This window comes from Cibotium barometz, chromosome 31 (assembly GCF_041138505.1).
Source record: "Cibotium barometz isolate CiBa-2024 chromosome 31, ASM4113850v1, whole genome shotgun sequence".
Classification (NCBI taxonomy): Eukaryota; Viridiplantae; Streptophyta; class Polypodiopsida; order Cyatheales; family Cibotiaceae; genus Cibotium; species Cibotium barometz.
The window spans coordinates 9,730,072-9,739,638 of record NC_141076.1 but is presented as its reverse complement, the minus strand read 5'-3'; the positions used below and the strand labels follow the sequence as shown (position 1 = coordinate 9,739,638).

General features: G+C 40.6%; 1 protein-coding gene across 1 annotated transcript; it reads left to right on the top strand.

Moving 5' to 3' along the window:
- Positions 1 to 694: 694 nt before the first annotated feature.
- LOC147620492 (pentatricopeptide repeat-containing protein At3g09040, mitochondrial-like) lies at positions 695 to 3,016 on the top strand. The gene is made up of 2 exons (XM_086824716.1): positions 695 to 832; positions 927 to 3,016. Exon 2 carries the CDS (start codon positions 1,051 to 1,053, stop codon positions 2,647 to 2,649), a length of 1,599 nt encoding a protein of 532 aa, XP_086680842.1. The 5' UTR covers positions 695 to 832; positions 927 to 1,050; the 3' UTR covers positions 2,650 to 3,016.
- Positions 3,017 to 9,567: the final 6,551 nt, after the last annotated feature.

Below are 9,567 nucleotides of genomic sequence, written 5' to 3'. Positions count from 1 at the left end.
TAATAGTTTGGGAAAAGAGAGGTTTGCTTTAGGCTATAGAATGATTCAAATTTTAGAATAGCCCTCTCAAAGAATGAACAAGTTGCAAATATCTCGCTCTAAAAAAAAAGAACAAGTTGTAAATACCCCTTTCGCAAAAGGGTGCCTTGCCACTATGCCTCTATGTAATGTTTTGTTTATAAATAGATTAAACTTACACAAATAATAAATGCTAATCGAAACAATAAACATTAACTGCACTATGTAATGTTTTGTTTATAAACACTTACACAAATAAAAAATGCTGTAATCAAAACATATCTACTCCAAATCCAAAATTTCAAAAACAAACCCCCACCCTTGGATCTCTTGATGATCGAATTTTTTATTATAAATAACTTCTTACAAGTTTTCAAAGCAAAAATTACAAAGTAAGCCTCCACCTTTGGATCACGTACCTTAATTGTAGGCATCAACTAATTACCGAATTTCTTCTTTTTTCACTAATTGTAGGCCCTTGGGATAAAATCAAAAAGAAAATACTTGCTTTTCAATTTATTGCCGTGATGTGTCGCCAGTAGAATGCGTTTATGCTTCTGGAGACCTACGGGGTCATCGGCTTCTCTCCATGTGCGATGTGGGCATATTACACCGGAGGTTCTGTGCAGACCCAGAAGCAGGAATCAGCCACACTCCGTCGCAGAGATATCCGCAGCGCCACAGGATGAGCAAAAACAGAAGGTCTTTGCAGGTGCATCCCAAAGCCTGCATGAACTGCAACAAGGAACCATAAGCCTTCAAGCATTGGCCTCTCTGTTGAAGCACTGCGGTAAAGCAAAGGATCTCCAACAAGGTAGACTTCTCCATGCTTTTATTAGTAGGTGTAAATATGCCCGCAATACCTTGCTTGGAAACTGCATTGTTCACATGTATGGCACATGTGGTAGCCTTCAGGAAGCAAAAGAAGCCTTCTGCAACATACCTAAGCTGAATTCTCATTCATGGAATATCTTCATCAATGCATGTGTTAAGTGTGGGAATGCCAAGGAGGCCTTGGATGTCTTCACCGAAATGCAGGTAAAGGGATTTAAGCTGAATGAAGTCACCTATGTTTCCGTTCTTGATGCATGTGCTAGCTTGACAGCCCGCGAGATGGGTCAAAAAATTTATGCTGCCGTTGTTGAATCCGAATGTGAGGGAAACCTAGTAGTGGGAACTGCAACCATAAAGATGTATGGTCAGTGTGGGGTTCTACATGATGCAAGGAGTGTCTTCAATGGAATGTCCCAGTGGGATGCGGTCGCATGGAGCTCCATGATTGCCACATGCACTCGCAATGAGCATGGCCATGAGGCATGGGAACTTTATCAACAGATGCAGCATGCCTGCATCATACCAGACCAAATCGCATGTGTTTGTGCTATTGATGCTTGTGCAAGCCTGAGAGCCTTGAAAGAAGGGCAGAAAGTTCATGTTGCTATTCTGGAGAATGGGTATGAAGGTGATATTGTTGTAGGGACTTCCCTTGTCAACATGTACGGCAAGTGTGGCAGCCTTGACAGAGCAATTGGCGTTTTTGGTCGAATTCCAGAGAAAAACTTAGTTAGCTGGAATTCCATGGTCACAGTATGTGTGCTAAATGGACATAGCAAGGAAGCCTTGGCTTTCTTCCATCAGATGCAGCTTGAAGGTTTCGGCCCAGACCAAGCCACCCATATTTCTGTTCTTAATGCCTGCAACAGCGTAGAAGCCCTAGAAGATGGACGAAGGATACACTCTGTCATTGTGGGTGGTGACTGTGATGGAGACGTCATTTTGGGAACTGCCATCATCAAGATGTATGGCAAATGTGGGAGTCTGGATGACGGTAAGAAATGGTTTGGCAAAATGATCCATAGGGACTTGATCTCTTGGTGTGCCATTATTGCAGCGTGCATGCAGAACGGGCATGACAAGGACGCCTTGAGATTTTTTCATCAAATGCAGCTTGTAGGCATTGAACCAGATGAGGCTGTCTTTGTCTGTACGCTTGATGCATGTGGCAGGTCGGCAGCCCTAGACAAGGGGCAACAGCTTCACGCTGCCATTGTTGAAAATGGATATGAGGGTGACACCACTGTGGGGACAGCCCTTATCGATATGTATGGAAAGTGTGGCAGTTTTTACAATGCCAGGACAGTGTTTAGAGACATGCCTGATCGAAATATGGTTACTTGGAGTGCCATGATTGCCTCATATGCTCATAATGGGTGTGACAAAGAGGCCATCGATTTATTTCAGCAGATGCAATGTGAGAACATCATGCCAAATGAAGTTACCTTCCGAAGCATTCTTACTGCATGCAGCCATACGGGGCAAATTGTTGATGGCATGTACTGCATTGTGTCTGTGAGTCAAGACAAAGGGTTACCACACACACTGGAGCATTGCTTGTCTATGATTGACCTTCTTGGCCGTGCAGGACACTTGGATGCTGCAGAGAGTTTGATTAACAGTACATCAATTGAAAAGAAAGCTATGGCATGGTCATGCTTGCTGGGCGCCTGCAGAGTACATGGAGATGTGGAGCGCGGAGCACGCATTGCAACTCATATCTTCGAGCTTGATCCAGAAAATGCAGCATCTTACATAACGCTCTCAAATCTTTATGCATCAACAGGTGGTGGGTAAGATGATGCTTGTCTGCAAAGCCTATGTCAGGAGGGCATGGAAGAGATCGGGGTTCTTGGATACAACCATTTATAGGGATGCCAAGGCCTGTCACGACAAATTAAATGCAGGGAGCACCATTTACCTTACTGAAGGGCAGGTGCACGGTACACTTCAGAAGATGGACTCTTGTGCACGTTTTTGGCATAGGAGAAATGCTGGCCTCATTAGTAGAAGAATCCCTTCTACTTTATCATAAAGAGGATGACTTTATCCATAGAGAAGAAGACCTTATCCCCAAAGTGTTAAATTTGTAACAATGTGATGAGCTGTGATGGATCAAATGCTAGAATCAACATCATTAGAAAAGAGGTTAGATGATAATTAAGACGTAATTAGTGAGCAATTAATTGATAGCGTAATATAAGCATGGATAATCAAAAACCAGCAAATTCTCGTTAGGCCAGTGCCTCAATTTATAGGGTTTATATCCAAGCATCTAATCCCACTGATCTCTCCTTGATTCACTCCACCTCTTTTGCTTGATTCTCTCCACACTTCCTAAATCTTCTCATGCTACTCTTTATTCTCTCGCAGTAGATACTTCTCACCTTTTCACTTCTCTCACATTTACAGATTTTTTTTTACAGTCTCTTGCTAAGGGTTTGTTCTCGCACACACCCTATTCACTTGTATATTTCAACACCTCCTCTCAAGTAAATACTCCTAACACACTTGGACTCTATACCAAGTTTCCCTCTTACTTGGTAGTCTGCGACCAATGCCTCAAGTCTCTAAATTCATAGTCCTTGATACTCTCTCTCTCTCTCTATGTGTCCAAGGCTATTACAAGTGCTCGTGACCTTGACTAAAGTGCTCACACATACATCTACCACATGGTCTACATCATTGGTGGCTCAGAGGTGGTTTTACTCTGTTGGGACAGGTTTACATTGGGTTGTGGGGTTTCTCTCTCTCTCTCTCTCTCTCAGAAAAGATGATTTGACTTCACTTCTTTAGGAGCCTCCATGAAGTTTGTCGATGTCGTTCCTTCTACACTGGGTTTGTTGTAGCAGTCTCTTGCCATGTGTCCTGGCTTTCCACAGTTGTGGCACTCTGCCTCTTCCTCGTTCTCATCCTCGAGAGAATTCTCCTCGGGTGAAGAATGCTTTTTCTTCTCCAGCTGTTGAGTCCAATCAGTTCTTCTCTTTGACTCTGGTCTCTTGCTCTAGAAAAGCTCCTTCTATCTCGTGCAGCTTCAATTCAAGTACCTTCTTTAATGTTGCTACAATATTTTCATATTCACCTTTATCCACACTCTTCAGAAGCACTGTTAGTGTCTCATCATCTTTTACTTTTTTGTCAATGGTTGTCAATTGTTGCTTAATGCTTTTATATTTGTTCAAGTGTGATTAAAGGTTCACTTTTTTTTATATCCACTTTGTAGAATTGCATTAACAGATTTATCTTTGAATTTTTTGTTTGAGTGTCAAATAATTTATTGAGTTCATCCCATGCATCTTTTGTCCATTGTATTCTTGTGATATGATGAATGATTTCATCATTTAAACTGAGTGCGATAAGTCTTAATGCTTTCTCATTCTTACTCTTTCACTCATTTTTTTCTCACCTCTGGGCATTCATCTCTTCCCTCAACTAGTCTCCATAGATTTTTCCTGATGAGCAGATACATGATTTTTATCTGTCATGTGTAAAACTGCTCCTCATTAAATTTGGCTATCTCTTGTGTCGTACTCATGATGATGTGAAGGGGATCTTACCTCTTGATCCAATTTCAAGATTCAAGGACAGTGTCTACTCTTTTACAACTCAATCTGGTGTTTAGATGATGATTATAACAAATTTATCGGCATAAATTCACGAGAAATTACATTAAATTAAGGGTAACAAATTCGTACAGAATGATTGGAGTATCAAATCATCTCCGAATTGCAATCTGAAGTTATAGGGATCTGTATCAGATATTCAATGGTTAATTTGAACCCTCAATTGTATCAAAATATAGTGATTAGTATTGATTAATCATTGATTAGTAAAATAATCCTCTGTTTTGTGCGTAGAAAACAGAGTATGCGGGGAGTCTAGATCTGAGGCCTTAGAGTTCAAATGAGTCAAGCGCTGGCATTTTAGCGAAAATTGGCAGCTCCAGTAGGCGGTTTGACGAATCGCTTGAATGGGCTAGAGCATGAGGCTTGTAGCTATGTGTGGTTAAAGTCTTAAGGCTATTGTTAAGCTTGGAGAGAGATCAAGTCCCTCCACTAACTGGGGGTACAAAAGCTCTTTGAAAAAGAGGTTTAAAAAAATTAAATTATCTTTAATCTTGATTAGTTAGATGATTAGCAAGATAATGGGCTCATAAATTTGATGGATTCTAGGCTAGGCTTTGATACCATGTTAAATTTGCAGTAATAATGTGATGAGCTATGGTGGATCAAATGCTAGAATCAACATCATTAGAAAAGAGATTAGATAATAATTAAGATGTGATTAGTTAGCAATTAACTGATTACTTAATGTAGACATGGATAATTAAAAATCAGCAAATTCTCATTAGGCCAATGTCTCAATTTGTAAGGTTTACATCCAAGCATCTAATCCCACTGATCTCTCCTTGATTCACTCTACCTCTTTTACTTGATTCTCTCCACACCTCCTAAATCTTCTCATGCTACCCTTTATTCTCTCCCAGTAGATACTTCTCACCTTTTCACAGCTTCTCTCACATTTATAGATTCTCTTTTACAGCCTCTTGCTAAGGGCTTGTTCTCGCACACACCCTATTCACTTGTATATTTTAACACAAAGTGGTTGGATAGGATGCAAGAAAAGCTTTGGATGCTTATTTATTACCAAGTATGGCAATCACTCAAAGGAAATTCGGAGCACTTATCACTTATTTTATGGAACAAGAGGATACTCTAGGTGCTTTCCATTAGGTAATGGAGCTCTGTGTTGGGTTTTTTGGACTTCAATCAGAAGTGCTTTCTAGCTGTTCCAATTAATGCGCTCAAGCTAGGAATAGAAGATGGACAAAACTTGAGCAGATTATCAATATCATGTATGTTTGTGTGACCAGATAGCCAACATCTTTAACTCTTAGCTAACACTTTAAACCCTTGGTAGTTAAGCCATTCAAATGCACCACACATGCCACATGTTGGAGTAACCTCTCAACATGATTAAATTTGATACTGAAGGGTATGTTTGCACACTCTTGTTGCAAGAAGCGCAAAGAATTGCATCAAGTGACTATTGAGAACACGTTCATGAGAAACATATGGTTACCTTTGTTTTTATGCAAATGCAAATTTTCTTTTATTGTTTTTTGTGCACCTTTGTAAGCATTCTTCTCTGCGCCTTCCTTTGCATCTTAATTTCCATGGGAGCTTTGACTTCTCCATTGCCAAGATACATTCCCATGAACAACACATACATGATCACCATAGCCTCATCCATATCTTTTGGCTCCTCCTACCATGGATAGTGGGAAATGCTCATAAATAAAAACTCAAGACTGTGGTTTCAAGAAATCAATATCCATGGAATTCTCCAGGAACTTAACATGCACATACCCCTTCGCGAGGTATCCAATGCACAAGTATCATCCCTTTCTTTGACACGTGTGATAGGTGCAACTTCAACCACACATGAATCATCTAAGCACGCCTCATAAAGTGAACATATGTCATCCTCATCTCCATCAAATAATGATTAAAGCTGATCATACTCTCTCTCCTCGTCTCTTCGTCATATAAAGAATCAACCTTTTGTGCTCTCTTTTTCATCACTCACGCTTTTTCTTAGCACTCTCTTCATATTTCTCCTCACAAGGATAGATGGAGCTAGATTGAGAGCCAAGGATTATTATAATATCTTGGCTAGGTAAAGTGTGAACAGAGCTTCTTGTATGTAAGTCAATTTTATGGAACTTCTTGCTCATACTATTTATTATCACAATCTTGGATTATGCAATGAAATTTTCCATTGACACTATCTTTTAAGCTTTCTATTCCTCCTATTGTTGTGTGTCTATGTGTATGATATTGGATATAAGCTTGTGCCATTAGGAGAGCGTTTATTTTCCATTGACACTATCTTTTGAGCTTTCTATTCTTTCTATTTTCCATTGACACTATCTTTTGAGCTTTCTATTCTTTCTTTCTTGCTATTGTGTCTATGCGTATTATAATTAGATATAAGCTTGTGCATTAGGAGAGTGTTTAGTCTCGTGTTTAGGACTCTCTCTCTTAGAGTAGTAAGATTGGCATTAGATTAGATGAACTTCCCTACAAAAGTGTGTGCATGGCACTCTTGGGGCTTTGGCACCATGGATGGCTCTTCTTTGATGGGAATATGGACGTGGGTAAGGTAATGCCTCTTATTGCTTAGCGTCCATGGACTCGTCCGACTTCTCTAAAGGTGGTGTTGGCATATGAGTCAAGGTGGAGCCCATTGCTCTTAATTTCTACTTAAGCTTTGGGGTTGGCATTAGAGACATGACTTTTAGTCTCCACTCCATGTTTGATATGGTGTTGATGGTTGCAGAGGCTTGTGGTGCAGGTTTTCTTGACTTCGGAATGCAAATGTAGTTCTCTTCATCATAGAAGCCTTGTGCTTCTAATAGCCTAGTTGGGACCCAATGGAATGTCGGTTGCTAGGCTCAAACTGGCATTCGAGACCGTCACAACTGACTCTTTGTAACTTTGGAGATTGGGGTGTGGTCCACGAGGTTCTTAGGACCCAAACATAAGCCTTTTCGTTGAAGAAGCATTGATCTTATAAAATGTTGACAAGGATCTAATGGGGCTTGGCGTGTGGGTAAAACTTTGTTGTGGTTGGGGCTCTTGCTTGGCAGATCTTCGCTCATGGGGATAGGCTTCTGGCTAAATGGTGGCTACTAGGGCTTTACTTGGGCATCAAACTTTCCTTGGCTAGCCAGGGTACTCTTGGGTACCCCCTCCTAGGTGACCTCCTGGCTACCAGGTATTTGCTTGGGCATCACACTTTCCTTGGCTAGCCAAGGTACTCTTGGGTACCCACTCCTTTGGTGACCTCCTTGAAGGGTTGTTGAGGGTTGAGGTTTGGGGGGTGGTCTTTGTCTTTGCTGGCAAGGTTAATTTCGTTAAGCATATACATGAAGGGCACACACATGAAGACCAAGCTTGCAAATGTAGGGCACATTTTGGTTAGGGCACATCTTGGTTTACTTTGATGAAGCCCATGAGGTAAACAAAAAACCTGTGTGTGTGAGAGCCAACCTATGAAGCCACTAATAAGACAAGAGAAAATAAAAAAGGGGGCATGAATGAGAAGAATGCAGGGGAGAGGGGAGCTTTACTCCTTGCAAGCAAACACACACAAGAGTAGACAAGCACATAAGAGAGATGGATGGTTGAATTTTTTTCTATTATTATCTTATCTTCTCTATTATCCTCTCTATATACAACACACACTCTCTTGCAAGCAAACACACACACACAAGAGTAGACAAGCACAAAACAGAGATGGATGGTTAAATTTTCTTATATTATCTTCTCTTCTCTACAACCATAACATAAAGATGAGAGTACATACTATAAGAAAAATCACTCTCCTACTATAACATACAATGGTCGGCGGTCCATAGTGTGAACCTGACTATATGAGGTGGTGCTATAAATATGCCATAACTGTAATAAACCAAAATTATTATCAAAACCACTAGCAATATATCACCCATAATCTCACCAACCATGCTAGTGGCATAAGTGTAGAACTGTCATCCTGACATGTCACCCATATCCACACTAGTTGAGCTTAGTATCTCAACACTCCCCCTCACTCATCTATATACCATGCACTCCAAGTAAGATCCTAAATCTACAGAGCTTCTCTATACCCAACGCCTTTGTGAAAATGTCAGCTATCTGATCCTCTGTGTGAACATACACCAAATCTACATCACCTGTGTTAATGCACCTCAATGTGCTTTGTCCTAGCATGATGAATTAATGCACCTCAATGTGCTTTGTCCTAGCATGATGAATTAGGTTACTAATTTATGTTTAGAGAGTGAGAGAGAGAGAGAGAGAGAGAGAGAGAGAGAGAGAGAGAGAGAGAGAGATGTCACAAGAGTTATGTCATGGTGGAAAGATATTATAAAAGGAGGCTGTGTGAGTGTAGTAAATAAAGGTTCCTTTTCTACATCTAAAGAAGGGTGTGTGGTTGAAATAATATCAGTAATTAACCTAGAGGTTCCTTTTCTACATCTTCAAAGTAATGCCATTACAATCTCATGTCATGTTGTTCAAATCCTATTATGGTTTTCAATTAAATCTCAAATGATATCAAGAATTAATGCTTACTCAATTGAACTAAGTACTGATGCCCGCCCCCCAATGAAATAAATAAAACAGATTCGGCCAAGAACTCGATAAGGTTGTCCCCACTCATTGGGAGAGTCCAGGGTATGGCCCACTCTGGATTCGAGGTCCTCTAGCTTGGCACATGTGAGACCAGTTCAAGCAGCCTAGCCACTGCTTAGGATCGCTAGTGAGAGGCCGTCAAGGGAAGTGGCCAAATGAGTCCAATGCTTTTCCTTATAGTAAAGCTTTGAATTAGAAGTTGATATTACCTAGTGGACGTCCAATGCCAAATCCATGGCCTCAATGAGAACACACTCCCTTGAGTTGGGACCAATTCAAAGAGATCCTAAAGGAGCATTATTGACCGGCCGACTTTGAGTGTAAGAAGATGGAGTCCTTTTTGGATTATCAACAAAGGGAAAGACCAAATCAAAGAGATCCTAAAGGAGCATTATTGATCGGCCGACTTTGAGTGTAAGAAGATGGACTCCTTTTTGGATTATCAACAAAGGGAAAGACCCTTGGATGTTTACCATTCAAAAAATTTCCACCTTTTCAAATATGCTCCACCAAT

Bases quoted from the DNA above. Each gene is read 5' to 3' on its own strand.
- LOC147620492 (XM_086824716.1), top strand. From the start codon at position 1,051: ATGCAGGTAAAGGGATTTAAGCTGAATGAAGTCACCTATGTTTCCGTT.